Source organism: Nansenia antarctica (assembly GCF_963989245.1).
Source record: "Nansenia antarctica genome assembly, chromosome: 6".
Lineage (NCBI taxonomy): Eukaryota > Metazoa > Chordata > Actinopteri > Argentiniformes > Microstomatidae > Nansenia > Nansenia antarctica.
In genome coordinates, this window is record NC_137676.1 from 36,813,395 (window position 1) to 36,832,601 (window position 19,207).

The 19,207-nt window shown below is 46.9% G+C and overlaps 1 protein-coding gene across 1 annotated transcript in view; it reads left to right on the forward strand.

The window, feature by feature from the left end:
• The window catches only part of dnajc5ab (DnaJ (Hsp40) homolog, subfamily C, member 5ab), a gene marked incomplete at its 3' end in the record, with an annotated part of 23,788 nt that extends 9,803 nt beyond the window's left edge, over positions 1 to 13,985 (forward strand). The window contains exons 2-5 of the mRNA XM_080535097.1: positions 4,737 to 4,920; positions 12,244 to 12,457; positions 12,713 to 12,884; positions 13,882 to 13,985. Coding sequence (XP_080391223.1) covers positions 4,811 to 4,920; positions 12,244 to 12,457; positions 12,713 to 12,884; positions 13,882 to 13,985 — 600 coding nt within the window. The 5' untranslated portion in view covers positions 4,737 to 4,810. The remainder of the gene's footprint in view (positions 1 to 4,736; positions 4,921 to 12,243; positions 12,458 to 12,712; positions 12,885 to 13,881) is intronic.
• Between the last annotated feature and the right edge of the window lie 5,222 nt (positions 13,986 to 19,207).

Consider the following 19,207-nt stretch of genomic DNA (forward strand, 5'->3'; position numbering starts at 1 on the left):
CCTAGTAGTTGCAGTGTTGACGGGTGACCACAGGGGAGCCAGAGTTCACGTGTAGCTCCTTTAACCTTTCTGTGGTGGGCCTATTGAATTCCAAGCAAATCATTTGAGCAAATTTTGGTTCAATTTTCACACCCAATGAATATACAGGCCTCCCTATATATAGACCTACGAATGTTAGTGCAAAGGCCAGAGAACGCACGTAGAGACAGCCCCACAGTGTTGGACTATTACAACACATGAGACTCCCAGATGCTCACATTGGACCGCAGCACTGTGTTCATTCATGCCAGGCTGATAGAGTCTACCAATGGCTGTTGAGGTTCTCACGAACGCTCCACGGACTTGCAAGTCACTGACTACACCAAAGTAGAGCAATGTAGGCACTGTGTGGCTAAAGTGGGGCAGTGCAGTGTCTCTGATTGGCCAAGTGGGGCGATGTGGGTTTCTGATTGGCTAAAGTGGTGCAATGCGGAGTCTCTGATTGGCGAAAGTGGGGCGGTGTGGTTTCTGATTGGCTTAAGTGTGGTGATGCAGACTCTGATTTGCTAGACTAGGGAGTGAGGAGTCTGGTTCCAGGGAGTATTTCTCTAGGCGTCAGCTTGATGGTACTTGATGGTACATCAGCTTGATAGTGTGTGGTGGGTGTTGGTGTCAGTCAAGGAGCAATCCCAGACATCTGGTGAGGGTTTTAGTTCCATACACGCCTCTTCGCTAATGGCAACCACGGTGATTCTCCTATAGGTGATAGGTTTCCTATTTCGCTCACTGTTTTATTTTCTATTTTATCCTCATCCGTTATGGAATCCCTTTCTCCTTTTACCTCTTTACTCCATCAAGTGTTGCCCCTCTTCAGTTGAGCGTCAAACCTGAATAGCTGCTAGCTGCTTACCTTAGTAGAGTGTGTGAATGCAGAGGAGAGGGAAGGAGGGAGGGAGGGAGGGAGGGAGAGAGAGAGTTGGAATGAGGGTGAAGGCCAGTCAGAGAAACAAATCCAGAGAAAGAGAGGGAGTGACTCGAGAGATGGCCTGGTGAAGATTTAGCTCACTAGACTGGTCCATATGGTGCAGTGGGGAGAGGGGAGGGGAGGAGGAGTAGGAGTAGTGGGGGGGGGGGGGAAGCTGCATTGCAGAGCTCAGCACAGAGAGGAGAACCCTGTTAGTAATCAGACTTAATGATGGTGTGGAGAGGGCTGCCAGCCTGGTCACGACTCAGAGAGGTGGAGGGAGGGAGGGAGGGAGGGAGGGAGAGAGGAGAAATAACCACAGGAGGAGTGGAGGAGAGTAGAGGGATATCACAGGGTCAAGGAGGGAGGTCCTAGTGAGGGAGATGGAAGAGAGCGGGCCCTAGACCTCTCGGTTGTTCAGCCAGCAGAATCACAATGAACGAGTGTGCGTGTGCGTGCGAACCTCCCGCTCTCGAGAAGTCTGTCAAATCCACTGGCCGTCTGTCAGCTTCAAACAAAAGAGGGGAAAGGCAATTGTCCTCTCCCCCATCTCCCAAGCCCAGCTGAGCTTCATTTAGGGGCCTCTGATGCATGTAGGTCACCTTATTGGGCTGTGTATGCCTGCCTGCCCAGTGTGGTATTTAACCCAATACCCTCATTACTTCCTCTGGCCTCTTGTGTGACTCATACAGCCCAATGATAGCTGTCATGACAGCATGGTCTATGTACGGCTTTAGTATACAGTTAAAAACTGTCGGAGAGCTCTCTGTCACACACTTGATGTTGACTGTAGCACTGTTTTCACAGGCTCCCATAGGCTCTCTCTCTCTTTTTCTCTACCTTCCTTTCAATTCAATGAATAAAACAAGAGACATCTTACATTGCCAAAGCAAACATGTCCCCCGCCCCCCCCCCCCCCCCCCTCTCCCTCTCTCTAAGCCGACTAAGCCGCTAATTTCCTCTGACAGGGTTGGGTGATTATCCAGGGGTGGGGCCAGGACTGGGGAGGGCTTAAGCGTGGTGGTGCCTAGTGACAGGGTTGGTGGCACAAGACAGAGAGCTGGGTGGTGCCCCAGAGCAGGTAGAAACGCCATGAATGAAGTTGACATGATTCCCTCTCTTACCCCTGTCCAGACTGTAGCCCCTCACCCTACTCCACTAGACAGTACTACAGCCCTGTAGCTCCTCACCCTACTCCACTAGACACTACTACTACAGCCCTGTAGCTCCTCACCCTACTCCATTAGACACTACTACAGCCCTGTAGCTCCTCACCCTACTCCACTAGACAGTACTACAGCCCTGTAGCTCCTCACCCTACTCCACTAGACACTACTACTACAGCCCTGTAGCTCCTCACCCTACTCCACTAGACACTACTACTACAGCCCTGTAGCTCCTCACCCTACTCCACTAGACACTACTACTACAGCCCTGTAGCTCCTCACCCTCACCCTACTCCACTAGACACTACTACAGCCCTGTAGCCCCTCACCCTCACCCTACTCCACTAGACAGTACTACAGCCCTGTAGCTCCTCACCCTACTCCATTAGACACTACTACAGCCCTTTAGCTCCTCACCCTACTCCACTAGACACTACTACAGCCCTGTAGCTCCTCACCCTACTCCACTAGACACTACTACAGCCCTGTAGCCCCTCACCCTACTCCATTAGACACTACTACAGCCCTGTAGCCCCTCACCCTCACCCTACTCCACTAGACACTACTACAGCCCTGTAGCTCCTCACCCTCACCCTACTCCACTAGACACTACTACAGCCCTGTAGCTCCTCACCCTCACCCTACTCCATTAGACACTACTACAGCCCTGTAGCCCCTCACCCTCACCCTACTCCACTAGACACTACTACAGCCCTGTAGCTCCTCACCCTCACCCTACTCCACTAGACACTACTACAGCCCTGTAGCTCCTCACCCTCACCCTACTCCACTAGACACTACTACAGCCCTGTAGCCCCTCACCCTCACCCTACTCCATTAGACACTACTACAGCCCTGTAGCCCCTCACCCTCACCCTACTCCACTAGACACTACTACAGCCCTGTAGCTCCTCACCCTCACCCTACTCCACTAGACACTACTACAGCCCTGTAGCCCCTCACCCTCACCCTACTCCACTAGACACTACTACAGCCCTGTAGCCCCTCACCCTCACCCTACTCCACTAGACACTACTACAGCCCTGTAGCTCCTCACCCTACTCCACTAGACACTACTACAGCCCTGTAGCCCCTCACCCTACTCCACTAGACACTACTACAGCCCTGAAAGGTTTGGTTGAGTATGGTGGTAGGCTAGTCGTTCAACCTGCTCCTCTTTGCCAGTTTGCTCACCCATTAAATCCTGTCAGAGTATCTAGGCTAGGGAGTAAGGGCTGGGGCCTTGCGGGGACAGGGGGCTGGGGTGGGGGGCTGCCGGCTGATGAGGGCGGAGATTGAGTCCTCCTGACTGTTGTTGTTGTTGTTGTTGTTGTTGTTGTTGTTGTTGTTGTTGCCGTCTGTCTTAGGGTGAATTATCGCTGGGGTCAATTTACCTCTCAGGCACAGATCCAGGATCAGTTTACCTTCCCCAAATCCCAACCAGCGTGTTTTGGCAACTTCCCCCAGCTCAGTGAGGTGGTGCGTCCCTGGGTGTATTAGCCTCCTCTACGACGCCCACGCTCTCCCCAGTCCCTCCCACACCAGCAGGTGACAGACTGTGCTGTAAGTCTGTTATTTCAATCCAAGATTCAAGATGTTTATTTGTCACTCCGGTTACACGAGTACAATCGTGAGATACTTTCGCTGGGGGGGGGCTCCACCTAGGGTGCATATTTAAAAATGTAATAAATAACCTAGTCATACAGAATATAATAACACAATATAAGAGGCAAAGGAAAGTATATTAAAAATGAGATAAAACCATTGAATTCTATACATTCAAGGTAAGAAAACTATTTTTACACTCAAGATCCCTGCCTTCCTCTACCCAGCTCACTCTATAACATTGTGCTGAACATTACTCCCTCTCGCGTACATAGCCTAGCCTACTCCGCATACACACTGAATGTAGCTACGCCTAGTTCTTTCAAGTGAACAGTGGTGTCGGCGAATGAGAATGGCTCTTTTTACTTTGATTATTTTTTTCATTTATGTGCATTCCTTGAATTCCTTCCCGAATGATGGTGTCAATATTCAACATGGGAGAATTGCAATATCACAGTCTTATTAAAAGATGTTTCTTTTCTAAGAGGTGCGGATGGCTGTATACACCATTAGTTGCACTCACGAGACTGCTGTTCGATAGCCGTAGGGTGACTTGGCGTGGAAATGTGTTCCAGCACTGCTGTTTACATATTCAGTCCACTGACTCCTGACTGTCCGTGCGTGTAATCTGGTTGGAATGTCTGTGACTAACTGTCAAGACCGGCTGTCTGTCTGTACGGCTGGCTCTCGATCTATTTGTCTGTCTGTAAGGCTGGTTGTCTCGTCCTATCTGTTAGGCTGGCTCTCGGTCTATCTGACTGGATGGCTGGCTTGCTGTCTGTCTGGATGGCTGGCTGGTTGGTTGTCCGTCTATCTTTAAGGCTTTCTGTCTGTGTTTGCATGGCTGGCTGGCTGGCTGGCTGGTTGTTGGTCGAGTGCCAGTCTTGTGATGGTGCCATGTCTAATTTGAGGATGTTATTTACATCATGTCACTGAGTTTCTCTTTCCTTTCCCATCTCTTTCCCTCTTCTCCTTTCCTCCCTCCCTCCCACCCCTCTCGCCTTTCTCTTTTTCTCTCTCAGACTGGTAAGGCAGTGGTGAAGCAGTGAGTGAGTGTGCGTGTAAGAGAGAAAGAAGGAAAGAAAAGGAGGGAGCCATGGATCCACAGGCGAGACAGCGCTCTCTCTCCACGTCCGGAGAGACGCTCTACGTGGTGCTGGGCGTCGACAAGAACGCCACGCCAGAGGACATCAAGAAGTCCTACAGGTATGCAGCCTCACACGTGGGAGAGGAGGGTTTTTAGAAAGATGGCGATGCGCAAAAAGAAAATCCCCCCAAAATCCTTAAAATCCCAGGTGCTGGATTGAAGCGACAAGCCCCGAGAAATGACCGAGGTCCAACTGGGTCTCGGTTCTCTTCTCGTCTCACACCTGGGAGAAAACAGTAAGAGTGTAGCTCAGGGGAGGAGGATGTACTCTACCCTACCTACACAACACAGTCTCAGTAGGATGTACAGTGTTTCCTCCAGGATTTTTCACATGAGAGGGTTGGTCACTTTTTCGCGCATTTTTTTTTCGTGTGCACGAGCATGAAACGCGCACTGGCGCTCAAAACAAAGACATAATTTCACCCAAAAATATAACATTTTTTAATAATAATAATAATAATATATATATATATTTTTTGAAGTACACGAGAGTACACATGAAACCGGGAACGCGCATACAGCACTGAACAACATCCGTAGAATATAAACTTGTGACTGACAGTCACATACATACATACACTGCGTTCCAAATTATTATGCAAATGATATTTTTCTCAGATTTTCCTAAATAGTCGATGCAAATGACAATCAGTATAATTTTCAAGTCATCAACCGTTAGAGTATAATTCAAATTGTATTGAACAAACCTCCCAATGATGACAGTATTTTTTATTTTATTTTTTAACTCAAAATGCACTGTTCAAATTACCATTTTTAGTTCTTTACAACCTATAAAATGTTTTGAAACTCTGTTGTGCATAATCATTTGGAACAGTGCATTTTGAGTTTTTTTATTAAAAAAAAAAAATACTGTCATCATTGGGAGGTTTGTTCAATACAATTTGAATTATACTCTAACGGTTGATGACTTGAAAATTATACTGATTGTCATTTGCATCGACTATTTAGGAAAATCTGAGAAAAATATCATTTGCATAATAATTTGGAACGCAGTGTACATACATACACACACACACACACATCGCTCATCAATACGAAGTAGGCCTACAAGAGAGCACACGCGCATTTTCGATTAGGATACGGGATTAAAGGGGAGAGAGAGAGAGAGAGAGAGAGACGAGGTTAATTGCAACATATTGTAACTTACTACACCGTAAATCGGAACGAAATGTAGCTCTGAAAGCGGCCTAATCTAGCTTCAATCTGCTTTTTTTCTGTTCTCCGGTCATAATACATTGCTGCCTTTCTCATTGCGCAGCCTGAATCAAAGTGGACTGAATCAATTAGTGGCGGAGAAAATGTATTTGTGGCGGGCCGCCACGAATCAATGCATATAGAGGAAACACTGATGTACTCTACCCTACCTACACCACACAGAGTCTCAGTAGGATGTACTGTACCCTACCTACACCACACAGAGTCTCAGTAGGATGTACTGTACCCTACCTACACCACACAGAGTCTCAGTAGGATGTACTGTACCCTACCTACACCACACAGAGTCTCAGTAGGATGTACTGTACCCTACCTACACCACACAGAGTCTCAGTAGGATGTACTGTACCCTACCTACACCACACAGAGTCTCAGTAGGGCTGCACGATTAATCGATTTTAAATCGAAATCGCGATTTGAAATGATGCGATTAGCTAATCGCAAAGCCTGCGATTTGCCTGCGATTTTTTTTTTTTTTTTTAGCAGACGCTTTTAATCCAAAGCGATTTACAATTACGAATTACAGGGACATTCCCCCTGGAGTAACTGAGGGCTAAGTGCCTTACTCAAGGGCACACTAGTAGTGGTGTGGTTTCAGGCGGGATTTGAACTCACACAACCTTCCGATCACAAGTCCAACTCACTAGACCACCACTACCCTTATGGGATACGTCATACAGCGCGTCGGATTCAACGTCAATGAACGTCAACAATGAACGTCAACAATGAACGTGAACGTCAATGAACGTCAACGTCAATGAACGCACACCAACAACATCGCACGTGAAACGCCCACGTTTCGGTAGCTAGCAATAGCAACATTCATGGTGGATAATGGCTTCAGCAGAACCAGAAGCAACGTTGGACGATTTAGTCCCGAAGAAAAGCAGCACTTCTGTTGTGTGGAAGTATTTCGGATTTAGGACGACTGATGTGCAACAAAAACAGGTGTTGTGAACGACCTGTCGTGGAACAGTCGCTACATCCAGAGGCAACACCACAAACCTATATCAGCACTTGAAAAAGTACCACAGGCAGCTGTATGACGGGTGTGCGGTCAGAAAGGGAGAGTTGAGTGAACGTCCCGTAGCCCAGTCTAACAAAGTTAAACAACCTAGTGTTTCAGAGTCGTTTGCGGCTGTTACGGCATATGAAAAGGGCTCACGAAGGCACCGTGAAATAACAAATAAGCCTTCCTAGATGGTTGTGTGAAACAAACCACCTGAGTCAGGTTAGTAATGCTCCATCACATGTTTTAATCTGAAGCTTGATTTTAAAGCAACCCAACTTTAAAGCAACCCAATGTAAGTTTAGTTCTTTCACTCGTAGCTCGGGCTGTGGGGGTGCTAGAGGAGGGAGCCTCTAAGTCCCCTGAAGACGTACAAACAAACTGCACGTTGATACGACCTTCCTAGCCGGAGATATGGCCACACTTTACAAAAACTTCCTTTTTTTTTTTTTTTTGCTATTTAAAAAAATAATAATCGCAAATTAATCGCAATCGCGATATCTGTCCGAATAATCGCAATTCGATTTCCCCCCCAAATCGTGCAGCCCTAATTCTCAGTAGGATGTACTGGACCCTACCTACACCACACAGAGTCTCAGTAGGAGGTACTCTACCCTACCTACACCACACAGTCTCAGTAGGATGTACTGTACCCTACCTACACCACACAGAGTCTCAGTAGGGTGTACTCTACCCTACGTCAACAGGGAGTCACGGTACACCTCCTCTTCTGGGAGCAACATGAGGACAACACACTAGGGTACCAGGACACACGGCTCTCCCCGTTTCCCCTAGAAAACACACAGCACAGTGCATGTTTGCACATGCACATTTTTTGTGTGTCAACTCACATTCTTCACACTTGTTTTTAACGCTCTCTACCGTTCCGTGCATTGATTTCATCGGACTTCGCTTGCCGCTGTGCTGCTAGCCCAGTGTGGCGTCTGTGTATTAGTGGCTTAGTGTCACAACAGGGGTCCAGTAGAATCACAATACACCACAGGCCCCCGGAGGGCGCAACTCAGGGTTACTTAACACTCAGGGCTAGAGCGTCGTCAATGCTGCGTTGACAGGCTTTTCTCAATCTGACATTTGTGTCCCTGTATACCAGGGGAGGCAGAAATCGGAGGACGAGCTCATTGTAATTCTTGGAAAGGTATCAAGGAATGGGGTCATATGTCTCAAAGACTTTCACTTGGTAGAGCATTATACTGCACTGTAAAAAAAAAAGCTATACAATGGGGGAAATATTACTTAATATAAGCAATTATAGAACAGAACAGGAAAATGTCACTTGTTGACCAAAGTGTCTTAAAACAGTAAAAGTTATCTTAAAACTAGTGCAGTAAGACAAAAAACAAGCATTTATTGCCTTGATTTAAGATATTTCCAGCCCCAGCTGAGGTCCAGCCCCTGCTCGTCGATGGAGGGAGCGTGGAGAGAGTCTCAACCCTCCGATTCCTGGGGGTGCACATACAGGATGACCTGTCCTGGAAGATCAACACAGAAGCCATCATCAAGAAGGCACAACAGCGGCTCTACTGCCTGAGAGTCCTCAGGAAAAACCACATCGGACAGGAGATGCTTGTGACCTTCTACCGCTGCGCAGTGGAGAGCATCCTCACCTACTGCATCTGCGTGTGGTTCTCCAGCTGCACAGCCGCAGAGAGGAATGCGCTACAGAGAGTCGTGAGATCGGCCCAGAAGATCACCGGCGCCCCCCTCCCCTCTCTGGAAGAGCTGTACAACACACGCTGCCTCAGGAAGGCCTCCAAGATCTCCAGAGATCCATCCCACCCTGGGTACAAACACTTTGCTCGGCTGCCCTCGGACAGGCGGTTCAGGACCATGTTCGCAAGGACAAACAGACTGAAGCTCAGCTTCTACCCCAGGGCCATTCAGGCCCTGAACACAGCAAAGACCTAGGTTCTAGGCCCTGGACAATCTAGACAATTTGATGGCAGCTACTAGATTGAAATCAAGTGCAATACTGAAACACAACTGTGAACATTTCAAACCTGCAAACTGCGACACTTTAAATGAATGTGCAATAACACTATGTGCAATATGACAACCCTCGGGTACATAAGGTTCAGAGATAGGAAATGTTAGAATAGGTATAGCATAGCATAGAGTACAGCACAGTGTTTTATAGTATAGTGGATAGTGTACATAGCCTTTATTTATGTAAACCAGCTCTTTTCCCTTCTTGTTTTTAGTTTTTTTTTCTTTTTCCTAGCACCAGGGGAGCCCCCCCCCTCCCAAATTTCGTTGTTTGGTACCTGTACTATATCAATGACAATAAAGACCATTCATTTCATATTACAGCAGATTGCATCAAGCGACACTAGAACAATCTGGAAAAAAATAAAGTCTATGACCAACTACAACAAAAGTCCCCCCCCTACATCTGACATTGACACTGACCTCCCGGACAAACTCAATGAGTTCTATGAGAGTTTTGAACAGTCCCCAATTCCACCTTACTGGACACAGACTACATCACCAAAAAAGCCCACCAACTTTTGGTGTTCTTTCTCAGACAGCTAAAAAAATTCAAAGTGAAACAAAAACTCCTCCTTCAGTTCTACACCGCCATCATTGAGAGCATACTCACCTCATCCATCACAGTTTGGTACGGCAGCTCGGACAGTAAATCACGGAAAAAACTACAGCGAATAGTAAGAAAATCATCTAAGATCAGTGTTTCCTCCAGGAATTTTTACATTAGTGGCGGAGAGCCCTGTCCGCGCGCACGCGCGCTCAAAACAACAACCTAATTTCAACCAAAACTAGAGGGAGGATGGCAAAAAAAAAAAAAAAAAATACAGAATATAAACTTGTGATACCGGTTTCCATCCATCAGCTCTGAAGGTTTACGTTACTCACGGATCCAATGTCCTTCCAAACGAGCAGTCTTGGCTCCGTCTCAAACACAACAGGAAAAGTATGTCCAACTTGGCGAAAGTTTCCGAGTATTTCCAACTTGCGCGAGTTCTTCAACTTGCGACAGTTTTTCAACTAGATGTGATGGCTATCATGTCTATCAAAATTATCAAATTAGCCATCGTCCTGGCATGATTGGGTGTTGGTTTCAACGCACCTGTTGTTTGTCCTTCCTCCGTTTGCAACAAGAAACTCTGGACCTTTTCATTAATTAAAGTGGTCTTAAAATCCAAAGTCCAAATAAAAGTAACAAACAAAAGTAATATATGTTGGTGTACATACCACAGCGCACAGTAGCTGCTGCTTGTTCTCCCGCTGTAGTTGTAGCTGGTGGTGGTGGTGGTACCCCGCCATAAACGTTGTTAGCTGATCCACCAACGAGCTCCTTTGCTCCTGCCAGCCATGCAGTTTCGGATCGCTCATAGCCACTGCTAGCTTCAGCAATGTTTGAAGTGTCTGGGACATCTTTTTTCTTGAAAAATCCATCCATCTGTCGCTGTTTTCGTTTAAGTTATTTAACGTGATATCTTATTTGTGCACTTAGCTAGCTAGATCAGCTTTTTGTATCTTTTAGATGGTACTACCGGTGACTTTTAGCCCGTTATTTGCGAGGAGAAAACACAGGCGCCCGAGCATTTTGGCAGGTAAGACTGCTGAGCAGGGATGGTTGAGTCTGCACGGTTCTCATGCCGGTTCACATTTAGACCAATCAGGAGTAGCCCTTGTCACGTCGTCAACTGAATGTTTAATGTCATTAATCTGATTTTGGATCAGTGGTTAGAGAGAGATGGGCGTGGATTTAGGTGCACTTTTAGTCAACATCCATTATAGCGCTGATCTAGGATCAGATATATTTTAATCAGCTAAAATGTTCAGAGGTGTATTTTCTTTTTTTTTTGTGGACTGAATCAATTGGTGGCGGCCCGCCACCAATAAATGCATATAGAGGAAACACTGAAGATCATCAGCACCCCTCTCCCATCAGTTGAATCATTATATCTCAAACGCACTACAAATAGAGCAAAAAAATGTGTCTCTGACCCCTCCCACCCTGCTCACCACCTGTTTCAACTGTTGCCCTCTGGACGGCGCTACAGATCCCTGGCCACCAAAACATCCCGTTTCAAAAAAAAATTCTTTCCCTCTGCTATAAGGACTCTCAACACCTGACTCACTGCACTAACCCTGCCAGATGTACTGCACTTCATAAGTTGTAAATATTGACTATGTTTTTGTCTTGTGGTTACGTGTGTACATGTCCATTGTGATAGTCATGTGCAATGTGTGTAATGTGTGTATGTTTGATGTAATTGACACTGCTGTATTGAGCTTTTCCACCTGTACCGACAACAAATTCCACCGACCTAGATCGTGTGGTCATTAAACGATTAATTAATTAATTCATTACTTGGATTTACCTTTTGCAGTGTGGCTCCTCCACGTGCCAGGGAGGGAGACAGTCACTGTTACTGCCCTCTCCTCACTCAGCATTCCTACTTCTCAATATTAATTCCTCATTGGGGCTTAGATTTACTCTACTGGATCTATCAGCTCCAAACTGTCCAATCCTATCAGCTCGTGAACAGACACATCGAGGATAAAATGTTTTATGTGACACAAAGTAATTGTCTGTCTAATCTAGGTACGAGGAGGGTTGGATTTGTGCCCCGACTCTCTCTGCTCCTCTAAGCTAATTTGATGGAGAGAATGCGGTCATGGGGGGGTGGGACTTCCTTCCTGCTGTGTTAACGCGCTCTGTCAAACTCCACTAGGCGGTGACAGAGAGGTTATGGGGTTACTGTAAGGATACTTAGGCAGGGCAGGCTGGTGGAGGGAGAAATTGGAGGATGTGCTCATTGTAACACATGGAACGGAATGAGGAGTGTTTGATACCATTACTCATTCCATTCCCTCCATTACAATGAGCCACCCTCTGATTATCTACCTCCACCAGCCTCTCCCTGGACTTAAGATGGAGTGATATTTGACTTCTATGGATATATCTGTGCCACTTCGGTTACGTTTGATCCTCTTGGAAGTTTTACAAATGTACTTGAACTGGAAACCCTGGTTGTAAGGCTTCTAAGAGCCTCTACCAGGCTGAGGAGAGGACAATACTCCCCAGTCTGTGTACGACTCCTAACCAATTCCTTTCCTTTGTGTGTGTGCGTGTACGTGTGTGTCCGAGCAGGAAACTGGCCCTGAAGTTCCACCCCGACAAGAACCCCGACAACCCCGAGGCGGCGGACAAGTTCAAGGAGATCAACAACGCCCACGCCATCCTGAACGACGGCACCAAGCGCAACATCTACGACAAGTACGGTTCCCTGGGGCTCTACGTGGCCGAGCAGTTCGGAGAGGAGAATGTCAACACCTACTTTGTCCTGTCCAGCTGGTGGGCCAAGGTGAGTGAGAGAGAGAGTGTGAGAGAGTGTGAGAGAGTGTGAGAGTGGGAGAGAGTGAGAGAGAGTGAGAGACAGTGAGTCAGAGAGAGAGAGAGAGAGAGAGACTCTAAAGCCCAGCGTTTCTCAACCTCCGAAGGTGCGTTGTGGACAGTTTTATCCAGTAGCTTTCACCCTTCAAGGTTCATGAATAAGTTACGTGTGTCGGAGTGTGTCTGGATGTTGGTATCTCACCTCCCTCTGTGTCGCTCCCTGCAGGCCTTGTTCCTGTGCTGCGGCGTGGCGACAGGCTGCTACTTCTGCTGCTGCCTGTGCTGCTGCTGCAACTGCTGCTGTGGCAAGTGTAAACCCCGGCCCCCCATGGACCAGGAGCCCGAGTTCTACGTGTCCCCCGAGGACCTGGAGGCTCAGATGACGTCTGACGAGAGAGGTGAGGCCACTGGTGTGAGTGTGTGTGTGTGTGTGCGTGAGTGTGTGCATGCGTGCATGTGGGTGTGTGTTGTGACAGCCCTCTGGCCCTGTCTGTTAATCTTTGTTGTGTCTTTAACTGAGCAGGTAGGCTACCAGGTGGGGTGGGGCTGATCAGGTGGATTCAGCACAGCTGTCTGGGTCTCCTGATTGGCCCTGATAAGTCCCTCCAATCCACCAGCTCGCTCTCTCTCTCTCTCTCTCTCTCTCTCTCTCTCTCTCTCTCTCTCTCTCTCTCTCTCTCTCTCTCTCTCTCTCTCTCTCTCTCTCTCTCCACCAGCACCCTGTTTCCTTATTTGATTCTGTTATGTTATGTTACACCATACACCCACGCATCCACTCACTTACACTACTGACTTCCACACCCCATTGGATTTGATTATTGTGTAGTTTTTGCCTAGATTTATACTTTTTTTTTTGCCTTTTTTAAAAATAAAATGATTTTATTATTATTATTTATTTTTAGTATACATGCTGTGTAGCACGTAGAACAGGCATGCTTCTCTGTGATGTAGAGGAAGATAGAAATGTGGCACGTAGAACAGACATGGTTCTCTGTGATGTAGAGGAAGGTAGAAATGTAGCACGTAGAACAGACATGCTTCTCTGTGCTTTACTACTACTTTTTCTCTGTACTTTACTACACTGTATGAGTGTGTGTTGCTGAGCTCCAATTTGTTCTTACTATTATATTATTCAGCATCATTTGTATAATTTGTACCTTTTGAGTGTGATAAACTGTGATCATTCAACCAGAGTTTTAGTAAATTGGGAGTGCGTTGGGAATCATACAGACGCTAGTTGCAGTATTGAAAAACTCCCATTGGATTATGTGGGCGTGTCTACTCGAAATGTTATGGTTTAGATCGCTAACTTTGGAGGCCGCTGTGTTCTAAACCGTGTGTGTGTGTGTGTGTGTGTGTGCGTGCGTGCATCTGTGCGCGTGTGTGTTTCCCCAGACGGTGCTGGCGACCCCATCATGATGCAGCCGTCCTCAGCCACAGAGACCACCAATCTGAAGTCAGACGCCCACCACTCCAGCTACCGGACCGACTTCAACTAGACCCCCCTGAACCCCCCCAATCCTACACCCCTAACCTACACCCCCCTCTGTCCTCTCCCCCACAAAGAGCTGAAGAGGAGAGAGAGAGAGAAGAGCACAGCAAGAGGCAGATGCATTTTAAAATTGGAGAGCAAGCGAGAGAGAGAGAGAGAGAGCGAGAGTGAGAGGGGAGGGAGGGAGAGGGGGCGGGGGGGGGAGGGAGAGCGTGAGAGAGAGAGAGAGACTTGGTCATTGTTCACGGCTGCTTTAGAGGGGAATGTTATGTGGTTTCTGTTTCTTTAGCTTTTACCCCCCCCCCCTGCTGCCCCGAAGCCTACTGCCACCCCAATGTTTGCATCTTACCCCCCCCCCCCCCCCCCCTGCTGTATACACACACACACACACACACACACACTATGTTCTGTAGCATGTAGTATTTCAGACATCGAATGAGTGGTAATATTTTGTGTCCTCTTTCAATGTCCCCCTTTATATACACACATATGAACGTTATGTATTTCAGAGGCACCTGGCGTTCAAAGGGCTGCAGGATGAGCGCTGAATGAGATCTCTCTCTCTTCTGCTCGTTGGTTTATTCCGCTGACCTGCCCTAACAGAAACCATCATCCTCTAAACACCTGGACAATGACTGTCATCATCACTGGCTATTACGCTTTACCACTGCATAGCAATCATATCACACACACACACACACACCTACACACACCTGCCCCCCTATACACAAGCCTCTCCTCCCATCTCTCCAGCTGAACTCTGATCAGATTAGTCTCTGACGTGTGTGTGTGTGTGTGTGTGTGTGTGTCTCTCTCTGTGTCCGGTTAGTTGTTTCTGTGTCTAGTTCTCTGTCTGGAGGTATAATATGTATCTAGTTGTCTGATCATCTCACTTCTCTCCTGATGCTGAGGGACACGACGGGGTTCAGTCCTAGTTCCACTAGAGGGCGCACTGCCCTCTGCATGGTGACGATACGGGGGGGAGAACGCCAGGTCGTCCACTTTCTTCATCCTCTGTGATCTGAGCGGCAGGGGCGTCAATCAGACTCTCCCTCTGTTCCACTGTAGATTTGTATCCCAGGGAAACGGGTCACATTTAAGGGGTCGTACATTCCTTTCTGTTTCGACAATCACAGCATGCCGCTTTAAGTCATCCGCCCCCCCCCCCCAGAGCTGTGGCAGAATGTCCCATCTCCCCCGCGTACCGCTGGTCTCCCGTGTGTTAAGGAAGACGATTAAAACCCACCCGTCAGGACCCCCCCCCTCCCCCATCATCGTAGGATAGGTTTGCTGCTGTACCGTGCATGAGTAAAAAAAAGCACAGATGCGAAGAGTGTGCTCGCTCTTTGGAACAAAAGAAAAAAAAAGGGATCCTTCTGTTCATTTTTTTTTTTTTTTCACTTATGTAATGCAGGTCACAAGGAACCCTGTTGATGTACTGCACTCCAGCCAGTCTCTGGTCAGGTGTGAATTCACCCCAATTTTACCTTCGATATATGTTTTTTTGCTGACGCCATTTAGCTGAGGCTTTTATCCAAGGCGCCAAGTATATACGGTCCCAGAGGGAATCGAACCCACAACCTAAGCTGTTGGCGGTGCCGCGCTCTACCTGAGCCACAGAGGACCATGTCTACCATGCCATCTCTACCCTACATCCTGTGTTTATGCACCAGCGTCTATAGAGGCTCTTCAGTCAATCTATGGGGGAACACAGTGTGATCTGATCCAACACCCGCCTATACCGTACCCTATGTTGTCTTCATGGTCTGTCCTGGAGACGGGTGGGGGGGCTTCTGGTTTCACCCTGTGGCGCGTCTATAGGTCGAGTTTCCTCCACTATGGCTGTTAACTGGGTCATCGGGAGGCCGTGGTGTCATGGTATTTCTCCTACAGAGGAGGTGGTTTGGAATCCGACCACTCAGCCCAGATGTAAGCCCCCTCATTTTAACACGAGGACGTCCTCTCGGTATAAGGGTTTACGTCGGTGGCGTCCATGCGAGAGGTCCGCAGGTTCAAACCTTCCCTCCTCGTGCCCCATGACATTAGGAGGTGGGGGGGGCTCCGTCAGCACACACACACCAGAGCCCTCACTGAAGCAGGCTCATGTTTCATGAGCAGGTTGCGTATAGCAGGAACGCTGGACCAGTGAGGTGATCCAGGCTGCTCTTAGGAAACATGTTTTGGATGTTGGACTGAACATTTCCCCACTGCTGTCGGTTTAGTTTTTCTATTCCATCTTGTTGTTGTTTATTGGTAGTTTGTGATCGTTGTTTGTCTCTGTGAATATGACATGCATGTGACTGCTTAAGAGGTTGACTCTAGACACACTCTGTGGTATTGATAGGGAGGACTCACATTAGACACACTCTGTGGTATTGATAGGGAGGACTCACATTAGAGACACTGGTATTGATAGGGAGGACTCATATACTCTTTCATTGCGGATACACCAACATCACGGTGTCCTATCTGGCCGGAATTATTTCCATGATTATCTCTGTGCGCAGCAAATGAATGAATGTGTCATCTCCAGATAGATAGTCTGTCTCCCTTTATCCTCGCTTGTCTTTCTTCTCCTCACTCTTCCTCCTCACATGCGCCTCTCCTTTCTTCCTCTCCTCTGCTCTCTATCTTTGTCTTCTTCACCATCCTTCCAATTCAGCCCTCTGAAGTCTTGTTTGGTCATAAAAAAAAACAAGGCATTTATTGGAGTGATGAAAGATTTATTAACGTAACAGCAAACAGTCTCTTAGCAGCTCCCTAGTACTGTATGGATGCATCACTTCAGTGGTGTTGTGTGTGTGCGAGCGTGCATGTATGTGTGCATGTATGTGTGTGTGTGTGTGTGTGTGTGTGTGTGTGTGTCTGTGTGTGTGTGTGTGTGTGTGTGTGTATGTATGTGAGTGAGCGTGTGGGAGTTCAGTGTTGGTGGTGTAACAATGTGCTCATAAAGTTGACCTCTCTATATTCAGTACCTATTTCCAGAGGACATAAATCCATTGAGCTGTTTTTGTTTTAGATTTTTGATTCTTTGTGAGAAAAGTAATGATGTACATGTTCGTGTATATGTTTAGAATCTAAGTTGTGTATACTTGAGTTTTTTGCAGTCAAAAGTGTTGATTTTTCAGTAGATCGTTATTTTTTATTTTATTGTCTTATTTATGTTGTGGGAGAAGGGAGGATTTTGATATCCAAAGTCATGATTCTTGTGACTGCAGCTTTGTAGTCCAACTCTGCAACTGAAAATGAGACCAGTTTACAACAGTCAAACATCAACTTGGTTTTTGTAGTTTTCCAGCACCATTGCAAGTCTTGACACTTTAGACGTCTGTTAGCAGCACCAAGACACTCAGACACAAAAGAAGCATCTTTGAGCAGTTTGGTGATTGTTCGTGTGATGCCATGCAATGACTCTCATTAGCTTTTAGGCTAAACTTTGTTGTGAGACTTTTCCCCCAATTTCAGGAGACCATTTTAATCCATGTTCATTGTTCAGCTCTGTTGTAAGGAAGTGCAATAACTCTGAGAGCATCTTTCCTGTTTCTTTCTATCAATTGGTGTGCTTGATTCAGTTATCCCAGTTAGCCGAGGTAGGTGGAGTTTGTCACTTTTTGAACCATTCCATTGGCCCTAAGATGCAAACCAACCACCAGGCTCACCAGGTATTCCAAATCAACTGCACCTATGTTATGAGATCATCCAATCAAGTCAAGCATTTTAATTGGTTTTATTTGTAGTATTGCTATTGGCTCCTGCCCTGTACACACTTTGATTTGTGTTAAATTAAATGCCACCTCTGCTTCCATCTGTACAGCAGCGTCCTCTTTGAGATGTTGAGACACTCGTCAGAGTGAATGCCATGTGTGTGAAAAATCATACCGGAGATCAACAAGAAACATTATTTTAGAAACGTAAAAAAACCAACGAGAAAAGTGCGAACATAGTGATAACTAAGATAATATGAAGCATTATTTTATTTATTTTATTTTTGTTATCTTTTTAATAAATAACTGAATATAGTTGGTATAAATGGTATGTAATTAGGTGTGGCCATTGGAACTAATGGTTGAGATCTCCTGTGCATACATGTGAAAGTAAATAGAAAAGTACCAAACTAGCGTTTATGTTTTTAGCATGGTTATTATCTACTGTGTGTCTGGACAATGAACAGACATGAGTCATTTATCTGATGTGCTGTTGTAAAATAAATGTCTCTGATGCTTAGCATGTCTCCCGTGGGCCTTCTTTTACAAAGCAGTCATCTCATCAGTACTGGTTGGATGTGTTGTGTTGTTTTACATGTAGCCCACTGATGTTTCATAACAGGTATCCTACATTCTTGTGTAGGTTATTGGGACCAATTGTATATTGATTTATCGCCACCACACGTCTGCAAAGTAAACTCTTATTCATAAGCACTCATGTATACAGCATTCACCCTCATATTTGATAATTACACACACACACACACACTGAGATAGCTGAGGCCCTACTGGATGGTGCTGGCTCAGTCCTGCCCAGCCAGTCTGTGGAGACATGAGTGATAGGGAGGTAACTATAGAAGGAGCCCTGGCAGGACACGGCCCTGCCTGCATACCAACCACTGCCCGATATGGTCTGACCTATGAAGGGGCCTGCCCATGAGAGCCAGCATGTTTGTAACATGACACCCCCACCTCTGAACACACACAGACACACACACAGGCACAGCAGTGCATGGGGAGCTGTGGGCAGACCAACTCAACAGGTCTGTACTGTACCTGGAGAGGGGGTTAAAAGAAGAATGGTGTTGAGTGAGGAGTGAGGGTGGGAGGGAGGCTAAAGAGGAAGGATAGAAGAGAGAGAGAGAGAAAGAAAGATACTGTAGAGACTCAACCCTTTTGTCTCTGACGGGAGTTCCTGGGAGGCGCAGAATTACAAACCCTCAGTGTGTGGTGGCGTGTTCCCTGCTGTTGGATCATCCATTTCCTGTGTTTGTTGGACACAGACAGACAGGCAGGTAGACAGGCAGGTAGACAGACAGGCAGGTAGACAGACAGGTAGACCAACGGATAGAAAGGCAGTTGAACAGAGATAGACAGACGGACAGGCAGGAAAATAGGCAGATAGACCGAAAGACAGACAGGGAAGTAGGTTGGTAGACAGGCGGGCAAGCAGGCAAGAAGACAGACAGGTAGTGAGAGAAACAGACACACAGGTGTGTAAAGCAGGTAGACACAGCAGACAGCC